This window comes from Mobula birostris, chromosome 6 (assembly GCF_030028105.1).
Source record: "Mobula birostris isolate sMobBir1 chromosome 6, sMobBir1.hap1, whole genome shotgun sequence".
In the NCBI taxonomy this organism is placed as follows: domain Eukaryota; kingdom Metazoa; phylum Chordata; class Chondrichthyes; order Myliobatiformes; family Myliobatidae; genus Mobula; species Mobula birostris.
The window spans coordinates 93,589,099-93,612,305 of NC_092375.1; the positions used below are offsets into that span (position 1 = coordinate 93,589,099).

Genomic DNA, 23,207 nt, shown 5'->3' on the forward strand with positions numbered 1-23,207 from the left:
AGTCATCCAGACTGTAGCAGAGCAGGTTTTAGATCATCAATGGCATACCGACAATCTACAACCAACTTCGTTTGCTTATTGATGAACTAATTTTGCACGTAAGCAGTGATCTTCCCCGAGATGTCTTAAAGGGATGCAGCAGGATTGCCTGTCCGATTGGTTTATTTACTAGTTCAGTCACAACATATCACAGTCACAGTGCAAGCTAACATGTCAATTCTAAAAATACAGCAGCTGATAATGTTTCTGAATTTAATGGCTTACTGTGAATGTTGGGGGTCATTACAAATGTATGATCCTGGAGCCAGAAACCAGGCAGGGGTGGACGGCACATTTCCTTCCTCATGTTCTAGTTTGAGATCATTACTGACATTTGCTTTTCATTCCAGATTTCATTTACTTAATTTAAATATAGCGCTCTGGATGCTCTGCAGTAGATATGAACACTTAAGTCTAAATCATTAGCCTAGCCTTTGGATTTATAGTTCAGTAACACAATCACCTGCAAGCACTTAATATGATAATCCATAGCAGATGCTAAAGATAAAGATTACAGATGGCCTCGATAGTTTCCACACGTTTACTGTATTCCACTGGTTGGGAAATGTGGTGCATTGCCCAGCTCCCTGCAACACAACAGCACTACTGACTTACAACAGGTAGAGTCCTCAATTAGGGACACACAGAAGAATTTCCACAAGGTTGTTCAGCCCTACCTAGGCCTGCGGAGGAAATCAACCAAGCAGGAGGATATAATAACTAAATGAAGCCAATCGTAGATTCATACACACAGAAACAGGTCATTTCACTCTCCACATTCCAATGACTAGCGGACATTCATCCATATTAATTTCATCTTCCAGCATATAATGCCATTAGACAGCAAAGTTCCACTGCTCAATGATCTTGTGAAAAGTGTGTCTTGCTCTCTGACACATACCAGGTGCAATTTCTACGGTGATCATCAAGTTCATTCTTCCCACTAAATCAAGGTACCAATCCTACTTTAATTCTGTAAAGCTCATCATTTGATGCCCACTTCCAGGGAGGTGGCTTGAGCAGCCAACTAGCTTGGGATGGAAAGTATTTCTATGATGTTAATGGGTTCCAAGATTTTGACCCAAATGAAGGGACAGCAAATAGCAAGTCAGCACTGAGTACTTTGAAGGAAAACTTCATGTGGTGACATTCCCAAACACCTGCTGGCCTAGTCTTTGAAGATAGTGGATGTTATAGGTGTGGGGAAATGTTATCCTAAGCTTTCATAGTGCATGGAGAATGCATCACTACACTCCCAACTTGTGACTTGATGATGACAGTGTAGATCAGTGATCTTTTTTCTATGTAGCAGTATAACAGTCATCTAGCTAAAGTTAAGTCTGCAGTAAATCCCAGGATACAGAAAGTGGGATTTTTAGTAATAGCACTGCTGCAGAATGTCAAGGAGCTGTTAGGGACATAGAATAGTACCCAACTGGACCAGGCTCTTCAGCCAAAGATGTTGTGCTAAATGAACAAAATCAGTCATTAAATGCCTAAACTAATCGCTTCTGCCTCCACAATGTCCATATCCCACCATTCTCTGCACATTTATGTGACTGGTTTGGAGGTTCCAATGCATAGGGTTGTACTAGGGTTTAGTCCAGTGGGCAATGATACAGCACGTGAAAATCCAGGTTGTGAGGTTGAAGACGCTGGCTCAATTCCATTCTGTTGGTTGCCTCTGCATCTCATGTCTGGCCTTGAGCTCCCCCATGTAATGGTGTCGAGCAGATTAATAAGCATTTGGATGAGAAGACACACTGTCAAATCATTTGCAGCATATAGCTGCACAGTGACTGACAGGTGATTCACAATTAGCAATTGCACAGGCAAAAGGAAAATCAATGGTGCCATCATTTTCTAGCTGGATGGAACTTCAGCTTTCCTCTGCTTATGGTACACTAACAGGAAGGTGGTGTGGAATACCAAGGATCACTAAGCAATTCAAAGTTCAAAGTACATTTATTATCAAAGTACATATAAGAACATAAGAAATAGGAGCAGCAGCCAGCCATCTGGCCCATCAAGGCTGCTCCAACATTCAATAAGATTATGGCTGATCTGGCCACAGATTCATCTCCACCTACCTGCCTTTTCCCCATAACCCTTAAATCCCTTATATATCACCAAATATTACAAGAGGAAAAAATAAAAGAAATAATAATAAAAATAAACAAACAATACATAGCAAGAAAATGAGATGAAGAGTCCTCAAAAGTGAGTCCATAGGTTTTGGGAACAGTTCAGTGATGGGGCGAGTGAAATTGAGTGAAGTTACCCCACTGGTTCAAGAGCCTGATGGTTGAAGGGTAATAACTACTCCTGTATCTTCTTCCTGATGGTAGCAGCAAGAAAAGGACTTGACCTGGGTAGTGGGGGTCCTGGATGATGGATGCTGCTTTCCAGTGGTATCACTCCATGTGGAAACTCTTACTAGTGGGGAGGGTTTTACCTGTGATGGACTGGGCCATATCCACCACTTTTTGTAGGATTTTCCATTCAAGGGCATTGGTGGTTCCATACAGCCGATATACTCTCCACCACACAGCTATAGAAGTTTCTCAAAGTTTTAGATGTCATGCCGAATCTTCGTCCTTCATCCACTTAAATGTGCCGTACCTGCTTGACTGAGTTAAGTCTGCAAGTCCTTCAGATGATCATGAAATCCATAGTTAATGAAGTTAAGCTAAAAGGATGTTGCTTAAAGGGAAATTACACATTTCAGATTGAGTGAGAGTAACTGGAAAAAGGTGTACTTAGAAGTATTGTATATAGCCTGCAAAATGATGCTGTGGTTCACCAGTGGCATTGTGCCTGGAAATCCCTATCTTTATAATGTACTGGTTATATAGAATATAGAACAGGAGCAGGCTGTTACCCTCATCGCGTGTGCTAAACACAATGCCAAATTAAACAAAATCTCTTTTGCCTGCAAATGACCTGTCTTTTCATTCCCACCATTGTCCTGCTTGCAACACTACTCCAGTAATGCATTCCATGCACCCACTTTCTATGTAAAACTTGCCTCATCTCCTTTAAACTTTCCCCTTGCATCATAAATGCATGTGCTCTAGTAGCAGGCATTTCTATTCTGAGGAAAAAGATTCTATCCACATCCATTATAAACTTCGATCAGGTCCCCTCCTCAGCCTCAAACACTCTCGCCTTCTGGGAGGAATGGTGCTGCCTCTTCACCCTAACCCAGAAGTTGGGGGGGGGTGGGGAAAGAGAGCAGCTGTTTGTATGTGATCACTGTAAATTGCCACAGAACATGACCCATTTCTGAACTTTGTGCTGGAGGAAATCAGACAATTTCATGGATATCAGTGGCAGAAACACTGCAGGCTTTATTCAGTGAAATACAGAGAATATCTGCTAAATGAAGACTGCTGATTCAATGAAATGATCACAATAACTGGAAGCAAGTGAGTGACTGGCTCTTTCTGCAGCAGGTCCCACGGTTCTGTTTTGCACAGTGAATGGAGGCATCGAGAAAATCTGTTTAGCAGTGTTTACCGCCAGACGCAGCTCAGTGCCTGTCACACTCAATCAGTAAAGAGATTTGTTGCGCTTGGAATTTGTCCTTAATGTACAGAGATGTGGCAGCCAGTTAATTTCAGGTCAGTTACCTTGTAAGCTATCTGATCTCAGCAGCTGGAAATACAGTAGACCCGGGTAACTGGGACACATGACCAGTACAGTTTGGTCCAATTAAGCAACAGCTCCAATTACCCAAACTTTCATGGAAATAGTTAAGGTATTAAAAAAATGAATAACAAATTAGAGCAAAATTAGAACACTGCCAATAATACTAACTACTAATAGCTACTACTAACTGGGATTCGTCCCAGTTTGGCAAAAGAATAAATCAAGGAAGGTAGTGCACCCGTGGCTGACAAGGGAAATTAGGGATAGTATCAATTCCAAAGAAGAAGCATACAAATTAGCCAGAGAAAGTGGCTCACCTGAGGACTGGGAGAAATTCAGAGTCCAGCAGAGGAGGACAAAGGGCTTAATTAGGAAGGGGAAAAAAGATTATGAGAGAAAACTGGCAGGGAACATAAAATCTGACTGTAAAAGCTTTTATAGATATGTGAAAAGAAAAAGATTGGTTAAGACAAATGTAGGTCCCCTACAGAAACAGGTGAATTGATTATGGGGAGCAAGGACACGGCAGACCAACTGAATAACTACTTTGGTTCTGTCTTCACTAAGGAGGACATAAATAGTCTTCCAGAAATAGTAGGGGACAGAGGGTCCAGTGAGATGGAGGAACTGAGGGAAATACATGTTAGTAGGAAAGTGGTGTTAGGTAAATTGAAGGGATTAAAGGCAGATGAATCCCCAGGGCCAGATGGTCTGCATCCCAGAGTGCTTAAGGAAGTAGTCCAAGAAATAGTGGATGCATTAGTGATAATTTTTCAAAACTCTTTAGATTCTGGACTAGTTCCTGAGAATTGGAGGGTGGCTAATGTAACCCCACTTTTTAAAAAAGGAGGGAGAGAGAAACCAGGGAATTATAGACCGGTTAGCCTGACATCTGTGGTGGGGAAAATGCTAGATTCAGTTATCAAAGATGTGATAACAGCACATTTGTAAAGCGGTGAAATCATCGGACAAAGGCAGCATGGATTTGTGAAAGGAAAATCATGTCTGACGAATCTCATAGAATTTTTTGAGGATGTAACTAGTAGACTGGACAGGGAAGAACCAGTGGATGTGGTATATTTGGATTTTCAAAAGGCTTTTGACAAGGTCCCACACAGGAGATTAGTGTGCAAACTTAAAGCACACGGTATTGGGGGTAAGGTATTGATGTGGATAGAGAATTGGTTGGCAGACAGGAAGCAGCGAGTAGGAATAAACGGGACCTTTACAGAATGGCGGGCAGTGACTAGTGGGGTACCGCAAGGCTCAGTGCTGGGACCCCAGTTGTTTACAATATATATTAATGACTTGGATGAGGGAATTAAATGCAGCATCTCCAAGTTTGCGAATGACACGAAGCTGGGCGGCAGTGTTAGCTGTGAGGAGGATGCTAAGAGGATGCAGGGTGACTTGGATAGGTTAGGTGAGTGGGCAAATTCATGGCAGATGCAACTTAATGTGGATAAATGTGAAGTTATCCACTTTGGTGGCAAAAACAGGAAAACAGATTATTATCTGAATGGTGGTCGATTAGGAAAAGGGGAGGTGCAACGAGACCTGGGTGTCACTATACACCAGTCATTGAAAGTGGGCATGCAGGTACAGCAGGCGGTGAAAAAGGCAAATGGTATGCTGGCATTCATAGCAAGAGGATTCGAGTACAGGAGCAGGGAGGTACTACTGCAGTTGTACAAGACCTTGGTGAGACCACACCTGGAGTATTGTGTGCAGTTTTGGTCCCCTAATCTGAGGAAAGACATCCTTGCCATATGATGAAAGACTGGATCGATTAGGCTTATACTCGTTGGAATTTAGAAGATTGAGGGGGGGATCTTATTGAAACATATAAAATCCTAAAGGGATTGGAAAGGCTAGATGCAAGAAGATTGTTCCCACTGTTGGGGAAGTTCAGAACGAGGGGTCACAGTTTGAGGAAAGAGGGGAAGCCTTTTAGGACCGAGATGAGGAAAAACTTCTTCACACAGAGAGTGGCGAATCTGTGGAATTCTCTGCCTCAGGAAACAGTTGAGCCCAGTTCATTTGCTATAATTAAGAAAACTGGCTATATTTAAGAGGGAGTTAGATATGGCCCTTGTGGCTAAAGGGATCGGGGGTATGGGGGGAAAGCTGGTACAGGGTTCTGAGTTGGATGATCAGCCATGATCATACTGAATGGCGGTGCAGGCTCCAAGGGCTGAATGGCCTACTCCTGCACCTATTTTCTATATTAATCAATGGAGGAATTCATCTAGTGTACTCAATGAACAAAATCAGTGTGAACATCTAATGTAGATAATGGACTACCTTCATACAATGCTTTCAACAATTTCATCCTCCAAATATTCATTTTCATTACAATATTCATAATGATTGTTGATACCTTCAAATTCTTTGTAGTTCCTAACCTGTAGTGAAATTATTTCATTTTAACTCCCAGCTGTTTCTGACATCACCAAGCCTGAATGCTTGAAACCGCAGTGAGTAAAACAGTTCTGAATCGTTTTAGTGTTCATTACTTGCCACTTTTCAGTGACGAAAATCACTGCTTTTTAAACACAAACACATGCAACCGACACTACTAAAAACTCTTCATTCTAAGCACGGTGTAGTGTCTAATGGCCACACAAGAACACACAACAGAACCAGTTAGAACCTTTTCAGCAACAGTCTTCCACCAGTGCTGCCAGGATAATCAAGGACACGACCCACCCATCCAACAGACGTTTCGTCTCTCTTCCCTCTGGGAGAAGGTTCAGGAGCTTGAAGACTCGTACGGCTAGATTTGGGAACAGCTTCTTTCCAAATGTGATAAGACTGCTGAATGGATCCTGACCCGGATCTGTGCCGTACCCTCCAAATATCCAGACCTGCCTCTTGTTTTTTTTGCACTACCTTACTTCCCATTTTTCTATTTTCTATTTATGATTTATAATTTAAATTTTTAATATTTACTAACTTTAACTATTTTTAATATCTTTAATATTTAATATTTGTAATCCAGGGAGTGTGAAGCGCACCAATTGTTTGGCAACAATAAAGTATAAAGTATATTGTCCCAACTAAATCATGACAATCCTAGCAATTTTCTCGATTAGTTTTTGTTCTTAAAAGTCATCCCAAACAAATCGGGCTCCAATTAACCAGCGACCCAATTTACTGGGATCCACTGTAATCCCTTTGCTTTTAGTTCAGTAGTTCCAGAACCAAGAACACAACATAGTAATACCTCCTTTAATAATCAGAAAAATAAACACCAAGAGTAAAACCGCCTTTAATAATCACAAAGCTATACGGATTAAAAAAATACAGAAAAGCCCAAGTTTCAATCATTCTGATCACAGCCACACGATTCAGATTTTTTCACAATGGAATATGGGACAAAATACCGTTCTGGGCAAAGAAAGTAAGTAGGGTTTCAAATAAAACCCTGATTACGTTGCAGGTACATAGCCCAGTGCATGATTAAACAAGTATAACAAACAGGACACGAATGATCAATGACATAATGAACTAAACTGATTAACTGAAACAAACAGGTGTAGTAGAAATCAAGCTGGGTGAAAGACAACCAAACTAGAAGGTGAGGGTGAGGCAGATGTGACAGTCTAATCTTCAAATCACCATGGCAAGAGTGAGCATAGCAACAAGACACAAGGTGACAAGGTCCCACACAGGAAGCTGGTCAAAAAGGCTCAGTCGCTCGGCAGTCAAGGTAGTAAATTGGATTGACATTGGCTTTGTGGGAGAAGCCAGAGAGTCCAAGGAGATAGTTGCCTCTCCCATAGCCTCTCCTTTCTGGGTGCAGTGATCACTGCAGGACCACTGTTTGGCTGACCATGCAGGAGGTCACTCGTATATGGTCTCTCCTACACTATCATGCCCACAGCAACACCTCCACATGGCATCCTTGTTCTTACCAAGTTTGCTATGTCATGGTGCAACTGAGTGTCCAGTGATATAACTGGGCTCATCAGTCTTGGGAGGCAGCCAGCCTAGGAGAAAGAAGACTCCAATACCCAGTCATCACAGCTCGCTGTGCCATTGTGACACCACTTTCAATGAATTATGGACCTCTTGCCCCTTGCCTAAGGGGGGGGGAGGGGGAGGAGAAAAAAAAAAAAAAAAATCGGTCCATGTGCACCAATCCTTACTTCAAACCTACATAGCGCAGGCAGGAAGAAAAGTCCTACAGCAATGGAGAAGGGGCAAACAAGTGTTGGATGACACTGGAAGTTGCAGTCTCAACTCTGCATGTAGGCGGCTCAGGCCCATGGGTTGTCTATCTGTTGACCTGAGGCAACTATAGCATATGGCACCCCTCTGAGTGACCAAGCGGCCCTCTTCAGGGATAGCACTACTTGTTCTGGATGGAGATGGATCTAGAAAAGGTGGTGACAAAAAGAAAGAAAAAACCCTCATCTCACCACCACCTGGTTGGATCATCATGGCCAATGGGCATCCCAGTCAAGCAGCAAGGAAAAGGGAAATAAACGTAGTCAACATCTCAAAATGGCATGCTGGAATGTATGCACAGTGCAGAACACTATAGAAGGTGATTGACTCCCAAAGATGCTCAACACTTGTAGCATGAGAACCAGCTCGGCTGGACATGGACATCGCTGCTACAAGTGAAGTATGTTGTGCAGATCAAGGATCTTTGGTGCAGGCTATACTCAGGAATAGATTCTCAGGGGTGGGCTTCACAATCAAAAACACCATCGTTAATAAGCTTCAAAGTCTAACAGTTGGACACTCAGATCGACTTGTCCCCCTGCAAGACAATCAATTTGTCACATTGGAAGCATCTATCCCCCACACTGCAAGCACACCCTGCTGCCAGATGCGTTTTAGGGGGAGCTGACGTCCCTCCTATTGGAAACATACAAGGCAGACAAGATCAACGTCCTACGTGACTTCAATGCCAGAGTGGGTAGAGGGTTTGGTGTATGTTAGGTCATCACGGTGCTGGAAACTGGAAATGTAAATAGGCAGTTAGCACAGAGCACCCGTTGGCCATTCCCCTCAAAGTATAACACTTTGCACACTGTTGTGGGGGGATGACCACAGAGGCCAGGTTACTGGCACTGAGCATAGCTCCATGGTGCAAAAGGGGAGCAGTAGGGATCGGAGACTCATTCAGGAGAGCAGACAGGAGATTCTGTGAACGTGTGTGGGACACCCGGATGGCATATTGCCTCCCAGGCACCAGGGTCAGGGGCGTCTTGGAATGTGTCCACAGCATTTTGGAGCCAGATGTCCTGGTACATGTTGGTACCAATGACATAAGAAAGAAAAGCAGAGGTCCTGAAAAGAGAATTGAGGGAGCTAGGTAGAAAGCCGAGTTGGAGGTGATCATTTTCTTTAATTTCTCACTTACTTGCTAGCTTGTCCCTCGAGATCGAGGATGGCTTGTCCCAGTTCTGAGAGTTCAGAGGTGGCTAATGCAAGATCAGGGTGGAATATGCTGAATGGGACAGGTGGAAGGAGAGTTTGGTCACCTGCTCCGGGCTTCCATGTACTCTCAGTGAAGGAACCCCATTGTCATTCCCGTAACTCAGGGGACTGGGATGTTAATGCTTCTTCCAAGGGAAGAAGCTCCACTATAGTGCAGCTTAGAAAGAATTGCTCTTTCAGGAGTCTATTGAACAATGTGGAGTAGGACTACCCAAAGTTACAGCTGTTGACTTGAGAGAGGACACTAACACTGCCCACTTATCTTCCAGTGGAGTTGGAGGCTCTTGTTGAGACAATTGCCAGTATCTCTCCAATGCTTTTATTGTATTAGAAGAGTAGCCGTCACTGCTGCCTGGTAGACCACAAGATTTTGACCTTCAGACTTAATTCCTCATATAGTTGGTGATTTTGAGATAGGAATGAACATTACTAACGAGAGGTGGTTCTCAGGATGTGAATGGTGGGACCATGTTATCCAGGGTCTTGTTCTGGAGCTTTACTATTGGTGGGTGATTTGATTTATATTTTTTTATATATATAAACATTGGGGGCAGCCTGGTTGAATGGCATTTTGTGAGGTTTCATCTGCAGCTCATATACTGCTCCAGATTCCTGCACCTGATGTCTCATTTCCAAACCTTGGTCAATTTATTCAATGCAAAACAAAAAAAAAAAACACAGGGAGGAACTCAGTAGGGCCAGGCAGATCTGTGGAAGGGAAGCGAATGGCTGAAGTTTTGGGACAGAAGCCTGCATCCAGACTTGGGAGTCGGACTCAAAATGTACATGTGTAAGAATCATCTGTGAGTGCAGCTTAATGACTAGATCCATTCTACTGGGAACCTTGCTGGAGGTAAGGTGCAATCTTACCATGTGAAAGATTGATAACATATTGGGCAATGACACAGCTTCACCCAACACTAGTAGCATGCTTTAGGAATTAAGTGCATTGTCAAACTGTCGGTTAAGATCACAGTTTGCAGACCATCAAGATCTAAACATACGATGGAAATACATTTGAGAAGATTGACAAGAGTTAAAAGAAAACTGAGCGTTAAAAGGCTCCGCATAAAAATACCTCTGTAGTTGTTGATGCTACTCCCTGCACTTCTCTGGAGCAGTCACCTAATGAAAATCATGTCCACTATGATTCTAGATGGATACAATCCATACTGTGATTCTAGCAGTGACTGGGAGAACTTGTGGAATAATTAGCTGGTGACTTTCCTTTGCGGAGACCTCTCTGGAGGGGTAGAAACCTGAAGTCCCACACCACCAGGTTCAGCAACAACTACTTCCCTACAACCATCAGGTTCTTGAACTGATCGTACACAACTTTAACCCTACTTCAACAGAGCACTACCATAATCTCTACCATGGACTTGTGTTCTTTGTGTAAAACAAGATCTTAATGCAAAAAGTCCTTTTCTTATTCAGTCTTGACTAATTCTTGGCTAATGTATATTTGTGTTGTCTGTAGCTTCGTGTCTGTGTGCAGCTGCACATTCTTCATTGCACCTGTACCTCACTACTTGACAGTGTATATGAACACCTTGACTTGTATTTACCCACAGACAGATATGGTCTTTGAGGATGGTCAGAGTTCCAGCTTCTCGAGGGTTCCCTGACACATCCTCTTCTTCCCAAATGTGGCAGTGAGGCTGTGCATTTGTGAATGAGGTGGAACCATCAGCCCCTTGGGTCTTGTCACCTAAACAACAGTCGATGGGTGGAAGGAGTATGAGGCTCAGCAGTTGGATACTCAACATTTCTTCAGTGTTTTCAAGACCCTCTGAGGTCAGGAGGGTCCTTTGACTTCATTACACAAGTTACCCTGCTCAGCACCACCACCCTGATTGGCACGAGTGAGAAGTCCATGAAAACAATCGAAATACAAGGTTACAATATAGTCACCATGTACCAACTCAGTGCAGTGGGGTGGACCAAACTAAGCATTATACACATCCTTTGAAGAGATGCAACAAGGAAGCAGGCTTGCCTGCCCACCCAGTTCACACAGATGATTAAGCACTTATACCAAGATGATCACACCACAACTCATGTAAATTCTCCCCATATACTCATCAACACCATTATCCCCACAGTACTAATCACCAAGCTTCTAAGCTTGGGCCTCTGTACCTCCCTCTGTAACTGGATCCTTGACTTCCTCAGAGAGACTACAGTCAGTGTAGATTGGTAATAGCATTTCCTCCTCACTCACAATCAACATAGGCATACCTCAAGGTTACATGCTAAGCCCACGGCTATACTGTCTACACATAACTACAAGCTATGCACAGCTCAAATGCCATCAGTAAATTTGTAGGTGTCACCACTATCGGTAAAATCTCAGGTGGCAACGAGGAGGCATACAGGAGTGAGAGAGATCAGCTGGTTGAGTGGTGTTGCAACAACCTTGCACTCAACATCAACAACAGCAAGGAATGTTGATTGTGGACGTCAAGAATGGGAAGGTGGGAGAACACACATCAGTCCTCACCCAGAGGTTAGTGGCGGAAAAGGTGAGCAGCTTCAAGGTCCTGAGTGTCAACATCTCCAAGGATCTGCCCTGGGCCCAGTGATTGTACATGTAACATTACAAGATTTCCAACCCAATTCTACCACTCACCTCCACACTAGGGGCAATTCACAACAGCATTAACCTACAAACCAGCATGCATTTGGGATGTGAGAGAAACCAGAAGAGCTGGAGGAAACTCATTTAGTCACAGAAGAACATGCAAACTCCACTCAGACAACACTGATGTCAGGGTTCAACCCAGGACGCTGGAGCTGTGATGCAGCCACTCTACTAACCGTTCCGCCCAATGGCAGGATAAACAAGTCACCAGCCGGATAATACCCCTTGGCTCCATCTTTCAAGATGCTCTCCTCTGACAGTACAGGCTGGGTTCCCTAATTGGACCTGGCACACCTCAACTCCAAGCATCTGTTCAAATTCTGCAACTTGATTTCTCAGTCTATCAGTCATCCATCTGTGCCATGTTTGGTTTTCTCCTTTGTTTCTGAGTGCAGGATGCGTCTAGCCTAACCCACTGTTTGTCTTCCTGTTCTGTTCAACACCCAATGTTCTCACTCTCGAACTGCTTCCATTCAATCACTGATCAGATAACCTTGTTTACTGCTTACCCCACATTCACTGATTTTACTGCATCGGGATGTCCCCTTCCTCTCCCCACCCTGTAGCTTAACAAGCTTCTTTCGTCTGCTTCGCAGTACTGAGGTAGTCTCTGCACACTGAAGACATGATAGCGTAGTGGTTATCGTGATGTTATTACATCTCAGAGCGTGGAGTTCAGAGTTCAATTCCGGTGCAGTCCGTAAGGAGTTTGTACATTGCTCCCATGACTGTGTGGGTTTCCTCTGGGTGCCCTGGTTTCCTTCCACAGTCCAAGGGCATAGCGGTTAATAGGTTAACTGGTCATTGTAAATTGTCTAGTGATTAGGCAAGGGTTAAATTGGTGGGTTGCTGGATTGCACGACTCGGACTGGAAGAGCCTGTTCTGCGCTGTATCTCTAAATAAAACTAACTGAAACGTTAACTCTGTTTCTCAGATGTGGCCCAACCTGCAGAGTATTTCCAGTATTTTCTATTTTAGTTTCAAATTTCTGATCATGCCTGGAAACCCAATTGTTCCAAAAATATAATTTAATCCAGATATATTGCCATTTATAAGTAGCAGCGTGAAAGGCTAAAAGGGGAGAAACGACATTGGCACAGTAGTAGGCACATTTTCAGCTGGCATACCTGGTACTATCTTCTTAATCAGAGAGTCTAACAACCAGAAGGACTTCTCTTCATCCTTGGTCACTATAAGCAAGTAGCCAGCAATAAAATTCATCCCCTGAAAAATAAAGCAATGAAAAATACATTATCCAGAAGAAAACGCCAATGAAAATTACTGGATGATAGCAGAGTAGCAATGGCTAGAATTTCTGGGAGAAATTCAGAAGGTGCAGGATAAGTACATCCCAAAGAGGTATTCTAAAGGCAGGATGACACAACTGTGGCTGACAAGAAAAGTCAAAGCCAACATAAAAGTAAAGATGAGGGCATATAATAGAGCAAAAATTAGTGGGAAGTTAGAGGGTTAGGAAGTTTTAAAAACCAGAGAAGGCAACTAAAAAAGCGAAAGGAAAACCTGAAGTATGAAGGTAAGCTAGCCAAAAAAATTAAAGAGAATATCAAAAGTTCCTTCAGATATAAAGTATAAAGAGAGGTGAGAATAGATATCGGACCACTGGAAAATAATGCTGGAGAGGTAGTAATGGAGGACAAGGAAATGGTGGACAAATTGAACAAATAGTTTGTGTCAGCCTTTACTGTGGAAGACACTTGCAGTATGCCAAAAGTTTGAGAGTGTCAGGGGATAGAAGTGTGTGAAATTGCCATTACTTGGGAGAAGGATCTTGGAAAACTGAAAGGTTCGAAGGGAGATAAGTCACCTGGACCTGGTGGTGCACAGCCCAGGATTCTGAAAGAGATGGCTAGATAAATTGTAGAGGCATTATTAATGATCTTTCAAAAAAATCAATTGATTCTGGCATGGTTCCAGAGGACTGGAAAATTGAAAATGTCACTCCACTCTTTAAGGGAGGAAGGCAAAAGAAAGGAAATTATAGGCCAATTAGCCTAAGCTCAGTGGTTGTGAAGATGTTGGAATTGATTAAGGATATGGTTCCTGCGTATTTGGAAGTACATGATGAAATAGGCTGTAGTCAGCATGGTTTCCTTAAGGAAATATCTTGCCTGATAAATCTGTCGGAATTCTTTGAAGAAATAACAAGCAGGATAGACAAAGGAGAATCGGAGGATGATGTGTACTAGGATTTTCAGAAGGTCTTTGAGAAGGTGCCACACACGAGGCTGCTTAACAAGGATGGGATTACACTGGAGAGGGTTCAAAGGAGGTTCATGAAAATTATTTGATGGGTCTGGGCCTGCACTCACTGGAATTCAGAAGAATGAGGGGAGACATCATTGAAACCATCTAATGTTGAAAAGCCTCAATAGAGTGAATGTGGAAAGGATTTTTCCTAAGACCAGAGGACATAGCCTCAGAACAGAGGGACATCCTTTTAGAATGGAGATAAGGAATTTCTTTAGCCAAAGTGGTGAATCTGTGGAACCTGTTGCCATGGGTGGCTGTGGAGTTCAAGTCATTGGGTATATTTCAGGTAGAAGATGATAGGTTCTTGATTAGTCAGGGCACAAAGAGATACAGGGAGAAGGCAGGAGATTGGGATGGAGAGGGAAAATGGATCAGCCATCATGAAATGGCAGAGACCCAATGGGCCAAATGGCCTAATTCTGATCCTACATCTTATGCTCTTAAAAGAAATGTCATGAGAAGTTAAAATACAAATTTGATGGTTTAATTTTGGAAAAATTTCTACAACAGCCACAAGTGAAGTATCTTAAATAATGGAGGTTTAATTTTGGAATCATAAACAAGACTGCAGAATCTAGCAATGTGACAATAAAATAAATACTTCGCAGCATCCATGGAGAGAAAAAGAGTTAATATCGTAGCTCTGAAGCTTTTCCTCGTCTCTTGGAAGGACAGAGAAGGTGTCTGGAGGGATGGAACGAATCAATTGAATATCCCTGATAACATGTAGCCAGATCAAATGGATTAAGGGGGGACTCAGAGGGTAATTATTCTTCTTTGCCTCCCAGTAGTAGTGTTCTGGGATCTGCAGATCAGTTTGTATCAAAAAAGAGAGAAGATGGTCAGGTCTGATACAGTCACATGCAGATGTGTACTGTGGGCTCTTATTATTCATACCGATCCTTCACGAAGTTCACCCATGCTCACTCAAGTTCAATCTTCCTGTGCAGTCATTCTCCCATCGGAACCTCATGACAAACTCCCATTCTCACGGTTCAGCTCATGAACTAAAAGCTTCTACAACAGCCCAGTCGGCTTTTTTTGCCATAATTCCATCCACCCATTCAACCAGTTCTTGCAGCTCAAGATGCTTAAAAACCTATCAGCCTGGCTCCCCTTTACTTTCAATGCCAGCATATCAGTGGTGTGGAGCAAGAGCTGGCACTGTGCAGTGTGCCTGGTATACACCTTTCATCTCAGTGTTTTCTCAATGGAGAAACACAAGCCATGCCTGGGTTATGAATATTCAATTTATGCATCCGCAGTCAAGCATTCACAACATTATTAAATTCAAAAGTTCAAAGTACATTCCTTTCTACAAACATTAGTTTGCCCTTTCTTTCTCCACTTGTAGAGCTTGCTCTTAATATCATGTGCTTTTAATGCTGGAGGTAAGATTCGAGAGTGTTTAATATCATTTCCAGTGCATAAATGTAAAGGAGAATGAAATAATTGTACTGTATCCAATGCAGCACAAAAAAAACAATAAGATAAACACAATAAATAAAAATTCACATGATAGCTTATATATGTTGATTTTATGTCCATATAGTGACATCAGGCATAGGCTAAGGTGACCCTGACAGGAAATGATAAATTCGTGGTGTTTGGGGGTGTGGAGGGGTGGGTTACTGCATGACGGTGTTGATTAGTCTTATTGCTTGGGGAAATCATTTGTTTTTGAGTCTGGTGGTCCTGGTGTGGAAGCTATGTACCCTCCTTCCTAATGGGAGTGGGACAAACTGTCCATGAGTAGGGTGGGTGGGATCCTTCATGAACTGGTTACCAGATAGTGATTTTTGTGCATTTTCTGACTGCCATGGATATTTGCAGAAACAGAACTTGATCATTACTGAGGGCAGCCTGTAATGTGTTTAACAATTAAGCGCATTTCTTTCATGTAATAACAATAGGTGGAAAAAAGAATTCCTGAACAAATAAAATTCAAACTAATACTAAGTATCAAGAGTATCGAGCCTTCCAAGCCACTCAGGCTGCAGGAACCCTTAGGTTCACGGGCTTTGAAAATGAGTTTATGCAAGAGACCAGAAATTCTGACTTAGATTTAAAGTGCTGTTCATGAATTTGTAACATCTGAAAGCATTTCCATTCTCTAAACCACTTCTGGTTGCTGTTAAAATGTGAAAGCTAGCAGAAAACTTGAGCTCCCACAACTTGTAAAGAGGCAAGTATTTTTACTGTTACTTGAGACTCAAACATTCACTGGGAAGAACTTCAATGCTCTTTTCCAACAGGAGACAAGAAATCTTTCATCATTTGTCCATGAGGCAGTTGGAACCAGTTTATCACATCCCAAAATGAAAAAAATAGTTTGCTTCCTCCAGCATACAAATTAAAATGTTCACTGCTTTATCTACCAGCATAGAACCTGCAGTAATCAGGCAAAGCAATATTGGAGAGCCATCTGACTTTCACAGGAAGAGGAAGTGCGATATGTCAGTGCAGGGTTCCTCTGTGGCCATTCCCCTCAGCCATAAGTACATTCCTTTGGATACCGCTGGGGTGGGGGGGTGGTGGGTGAAGAATGGAATGACTTATCAGGGCACTACAGCAGCAGCCAGGCCAGTGGCACTGGTAACCACTTCCAAAGCTCAGCAGGGAAAAGTAAAGTCAGATGGAATGATCGCGACAGGAAACTGGAGTTAGGAAGACAGACAGCGAATTCTGTTGCCACAAAAGATGGTGTGTTGCTAGGGTACAGTATGTCCAAGAGGGAAGATGAGCAGCCAGATGTTGTGGTGCATATTGCCACCAATGACACAAGTAGAAAAGGAGAATAAGTTCTGTGCAGTGAGTATAGAAAATTAGGGAAGAGGGTGGAGAGCAGGACCTCCAAGGTAGCAACCTCTGGATTACTCCCAGTACCACATGCCAGTCACGGCAGGAAAAGGATGATAGTACAGATGAATGAGTGGTGTACGGCACAGGGTTTCAAATTTCTGGATCATTGGTGGGGGGGAGGGGGAAAATGAAGATTTCTGGGAAAGTATGACCTATACAAAAAAGATGGGTTATACCTGAACCCAACGGGGACCAATATTCTTGCGGTCAGGTTTGCTAGAGCTGCTGGGGAGGGTTTAAACTAATTTGGTGGGGATGGTAACCAGACTGAGCATGGGGCAATTGGTATACACGTCATTGGACTGTGAGGAAGAGCAGGCTGATGTTAGGGCAAAATTGCAGTCAGTGGGATGAATTAAAGTGTAACATGGGAGCAAAATTGAAAAAGGTGATAATATAGAACTGAAGTGTTATATATGAATGCACACAATATACGGAATAATGTAGGTGATCTTGTAGCGCAGTTAGAGATTGGTAGGTGACTTTGTGGGAATCATTGAATTGTGGCTAAAGATGATCAAAGTTGGGAATTTAACATCCAGGGATACACTGTATTGAAATGACGGGGTGGGATGGCTCTTTTGGTTATAAAAAAATAAATCAAATCCTTTCATTTTGTAAATGTTGGGAATCTGTGGAATGCTTACAAGATGGTTTTTTGGAGAAGCTTGCTGTTCAACCCACTAGGGCAAAAGAAATTCTGGATTGGGTGTTGTGTAATGAACCAGGTTTGATTAGGGAGGTTAAGGTAAGGGAACCCTTAGGAAGCAGTGATCATAATATGATAAAATTCACCCTGCAATTTGAAAGGGAGAAGCTAAAGTCAGATGTAATAGTATAACAGTAGAGTAAAGGGAACTACAGAGGCACGAGGGGAGCTGGCCAAAGTTGATAAAGTGACATTATCAAGGATGATGGCAGAACAGCAATGGCTGAAGTTTCTGAGGGCAAATCAGCAGGCAAATGACAGAAAAATCATGAAGATGAAGTATTCCAAAAGGATGATGAGGCAACCATGGCTGAGTCAAAGACAGCGTAAAAGCAAAAGGGAGGGCATATAACAAAAATTTGAGGGATATTAGGGGATTGGGAAGCTTATAAAAATAAACAGAAGACAAGTAAAAAAGCCATATGGAAAAAGATTAAATAAGGGAAGCTAGCTATCAATATCAAAGAGGATACAGAATGTTTCCCCCCAGATATAAAGTGGATATTGGACTGTTCCAAAATTTTACTGCAGAGGTAGCAATGGGGGACAAAGAAATGGCAGACGAACTGAATAAGTATTTGTGTCAATCTTCACCGTGGAAGACACTAGTAGTATGCCAGAAATTCAGGAGGAAGAGTGAGTGTCAGGAGAAGGTGCTTGGGAAGCTGAATGGTCTGAAGGTAGGTAATTCACCTGGATCAGATGGGTGCTAAAAAATGTAGTTGAAGATTGTGGAAGTATTAATAAGGATTTTTCATGAATCACCAGATTCTGGAACGGTTCTGGAGGACTAGAAAATTACAAATATCACTCTCTTTAAGAGGGGAAGGAGGCAGAAGAAAAGAAATGAAGGCCAGTTAGCCTGACTTTAAGGGCAGGGAAGATGTTGGGAGTTCATTATTCATGTTTTCGGGGTACTTAGAAACTCAATCTATCAAATGGTGAAAAGCCTTGCCAGAGTGGATGTGGAAGAGATTTTTCCTATGGTGGGAGAGTCTAAGAATAGAGAACACAGACTCAGAATAGAGGGATGTCCTTTCAGAATGGAGGCTAGGAGGAATTTCTTTAGCCAGACTGGTGAATCTGTGGAATTCATTGCCACATGCATCTGTGGAGGCCAAGTCTTTATGTATATTTAAGGCAGAGTTTAAAGATTCTTGATTGGTCAGGGTATGATACGGGGGGGGGGGGAGGGGAGAGGAGAGAGAAGACAAGGCAGGAGATGGGGTCTGTGGAAAAATGGATCAGCCATGATGAAATGGCAGAGCAGACTCAATGTACCAAATGACCTAATTCTGCTGCTATATCTTATGGTCTTGTGACAAAGCAGGCCAAAGTCAACATGGTTTCCATAATTGACAATCTTGCCTGACAAATCTGTTAGAATAATTTGAGAAATGAACAGACAGGATAGACAAAGGAGTCAGTAGATGCAGCCACTGGGGTTGGCATTGGGACAGTTCCCCCCCCCCCCCCCCACCTTTACACGTCAATGTTTCGAATGACAGAACTGATGGTGTTGTGGCCAAGTTTGAAGCCTACAAAGATAGGTGGAAGGGCAGGTAGTGTTGAGGAAGAAGGACTTGGACCTAAGTTGACTAGAAGAATGGGCAAAGGACTGGCAGATGGGATATACTGTAGGGAGTGCACGGTCATACATTTTGATGGAAGGAATAAAGGCATAGACTATGTTCCAAACGGGGAGAAAAAGTCTGCAAGTTAAACTTCAGGGAATACCGCATGTTGAGTGTGTGGTAAGGAATGCAAATGCAATGTTAGCATTCATTTTGAGAGGCCTCAAATACAAGAGAAAGGATGTGATGCTGAGACTGTATAAAGCATTGGTCATTCTGCACTTGGAGTATTGTGAGCAGTTTAGCCCCTTACTTAAAACAAGATGTGCTGGCATTGGAGAGGCTCCAGAGGTGGTTCACGAGAATGATTCTGGGAACTAAAGGGTTAACCTATGAGTAGTATTTGATGGCTCTAGGCTTGTACTCACTGGAGTTTAGAGAATGAGGGTAATCTCATTGAAACCTATCGAATATTGAAAGTCCTAGATAGAGTGAATGAGCAGAAAATGCTTCCTATAGTGAATGGGTCTAGGACCAGAGAGCACATCCTCAGATAGAAGGATATCCATTTAGAATAGATATGAAGAGGAATTTCTTTAGCCAGTGGTGGTGAATCTATGGAATCCCTTGCCATGGGTGGCTGTAGAGGCCACGTCATTGAGTATATTTAAATCAGAGATTGATAGGTTCTTCATTAGTCAGGCTGTCAAAGGATCCAGGGAGAAGGCAGGAAAAAGGGGTTGAGGGGGATAATAAAATTAGCCATGATGGAATGGTGGAGCAGACACAATGGGCCTAACTGTACTCCCATGCCTTATGATTTTATAAGACCATTAACATGCTTAAGCATTAAACATGACATTTATAGTGAACAAAACATTCTCTCCCCCCCCCAATGAAAAAATCTTGAATGTTAATAATGCCTTCGGAAGCTGCAGCTCTTTCACATGCTAAGCTCTGAAAGACAAGAACTGAAAATCAGAATCAGGTTTATTATCACCTGCGTGTGACACGAACTTTGTTACATTAGCAGCAGCAGTTCAATGCAACAGATATCATTACAAAGCTGCTGCCTCTCAGCTCCAGTGATCCGGGTTCGATAATGACCTCTGTTGCCTCTTCTGTGAAGTTTGTACGTTCTTCCTGTGACCACGATGGATTCTCCTGGGTGCCATGGTTTTCTTCCACATTCCAAAGATGCAAGTTAGTTGGCCCAATACAAGTTGCCCCTAATGTAGGCAAGTGGTACAATCTCAAGGGAGTTGATAAGAATATAGTTCTCTGTACAACTACCTCCCTAGCAGCACCATGGGTATATCCATACCTCAAAGGCAATTCAAAACCCATCTTTATCACCACATTCTAAAGGGCTTTTAGGCTGGGCAAAGACTAATGATCCCTTTAATGCCTTAAGGACACACGGAACACCAAACCTGATCTTGCAACATGATTTCTGAAGGGCAGTTTGAGATTATCAAAACTCAGGGTTTTTTTTTTGGGAAGAGTTGCAAATGAAACTAACTAATATTGTTTTCTACTGCAAAATCCTTACAATTTTCATCCCTTGAATGAAAATAGAAAAAATAAATTTTGTGCCAGGTTGGTGACTGTACAGATTGCCAAGTCACCCAAATTGAACCCTTTCCTCACTACAGAGCCAGGAGCCTTTCAGTGGGCTCCCTTTCTGAACATAACATTGTCAGCCTTAGTGCTGTCAAACACTTTCCCAAATCAGTAACACCATCACTGTCAGTGCACAAGAACTGCAAGGAGGGTGTAACAGCACTAAAGAGGGTGCAGGGGAGATTCACCAGGATGGTACCAGGCTATAGAAAATTAGTTCCATGAAAGACTAGAGGCGTTTGATACATAGAAGTCTGGAGGCGTATCATTATGAGTGTGATTATCAGCAGAGTGATTAAAGAGAGCCCATTTCCCTTTACAAGTAGATTAAAGACAAAGGCATAGATTAAATTGGTTAGATTAGAGGGGATTTGAGGATGTATTCTCTCCAACCACCACACATGACTGTGGGGGTCAGGAACTCATGCCTTAAAGAATGGTTGGGCAGAAGGCTACAAGTATCCTACAGCACAGAACCAGGCTCTTCAGCTCACACTGAACAGTAGGAACACTTTTACACAAAGTAATATTATGACGAACAGATACAGCAAGACTAAAAACAGGGAAATAAAAGCACTGAGTGAGACAGGTTCATTCAATCAAATCACTCACTAGATTTGCACACTAACCAGAACATTAAACATAAACACCAGAAAGCAATTTGCTTAACCTTCCATGGACACTAAAGTCATCTCCCCAAGTTATTCTCTCACTTCCGTATGGTACATCCATACTGCTCGTCCGGTTATTGTTCACTCTGCAAAAGACTTCTGGACACCAGATCAGTATTTGTGCAGATCTAGATCTAGGGATTAGATACTGATCTAGGCATTTAGAGCTGCACAAATGCCATTTTTCCCGCGATCAGGGCCACAGCAGCATTGTGGTTAACACGACACCATTACAGCTCAGTTTGTACTTCAATTACTACACCACGTGTAAGAAAATTGTACATCCTTTCCATGAAGCACATGAATTTCCTCCCACAGTCCAAAGACGAATCTATTTGTAGGTTAGTTGGTCATTGCAATTCGTCCTGTGATTAAGCTAGGATGAAATTTGGGGCTGCTGGCTGGCACAGCTCGAAGGGCCTATTTTGCACCGTATCTCGAGATAAATAAAGATAAATCTTGTTATATTACTGACCGAATGCTGCCTACTATGATAAGATGGACTCTTGACCTCATACTCCAACTCATGCACTTTGTCTGCCTGTACTGTACTTTCTCTGTAAGCGTAACACATTTTTCTGCATTGTTATTTAACCTTCCAGTAACTGTACAGACCACAGTACGTGTGCTTGCAGCACTGTGTGTCTGACAGAGTGATCAGCAGCACTGGGGCTCCACAGGGGACTGTCTTGTCTCCCTTTCCCTTCACCATTTACACCTTGGACTTCAACTACTGCACAGAGTCCTGTCATCTTCAGAAGTTTTCGGATGACTCTGCCATAGTTGGATGCATCAGCAAGGGAGATGAGGCTGAGTACAGGGCTACGGTAGGTAACTTTGTCACATGGTGTGAGCAGAATTATCTGCAGCTTAATGTGAAAAAGACTAAGGAGCTGGTGGTGGACCTGAGGAGAGCTAAGGCACCGGTGACCCCTGTTTCCATCCAGGGGGTCAGTGTGGACATGGTGGAGGATTACAAATACCTGGGGATACGAATTGACAATAAACTGGACTGGTCAAGGAACACTGAAGCTGTCTACAAGAAGGGTCAGAGCCGTCTCTATTTCCTGAGGAGACTGAGGTCCTTTAACATCTGCCGGACGATGCTGAGGATGTTCTACGAGTCTGTGGTGGCCAGTGCGATCATGTTTGCCATTGTGTGTTGGGGCAGCAGGCAGAGGGTAGCAGACACCAACAGAATCAACAAACTCATTCGTAAGGCCAGTGATGTTGTGGGGATGGAACTGGACTCTGACAGTGGTGTCTGAAAAGAGGATGCTGTCTAAGTTGCATGCTATCTTGGTCAATGTCTCTCATCCACTACATAATGTACTGGTTGGGCACAGGAGTACATTCAGCCAGAGACTCATTCCACCGAGATGCAGCACAGAGCGTCATAGGAAGTCATTCCTGCCTGTGGCCATCAAACTTTACAACTCCTCCCTTGGAGGGTCAGACACCCTGAGCCAATAGGCTGGTCCTGGACTTATTTCCTGGCATAATTTACATATTACTATTTAATCATTTATAGTTTATTACTATTTAATTATTTATGGTGCAACTGTAACGAAAACCAATTTCCCCCGGGATCAATAAAGTATGACTAGGACTATTGTTTTCCGCTGTACTACCTTGACACACTGACATGATGAAATGTGATCAGTATGGATGGCATGCAAAGCATACGTGTACAGTACATAGGACTACA

General features: G+C 42.8%; 1 protein-coding gene across 1 annotated transcript in view; it reads right to left on the reverse strand.

Annotated features, from left to right (window-relative positions):
- Nucleotides 1–23,207, reverse strand: part of grtp1a (growth hormone regulated TBC protein 1a) — a 69,353-nt gene that overhangs the window by 14,092 nt on the left and 32,054 nt on the right. The window contains exon 5 of the mRNA XM_072262350.1: nucleotides 12,917–13,013. Coding sequence (XP_072118451.1) covers nucleotides 12,917–13,013 — 97 coding nt within the window. The remainder of the gene's footprint in view (nucleotides 1–12,916; nucleotides 13,014–23,207) is intronic.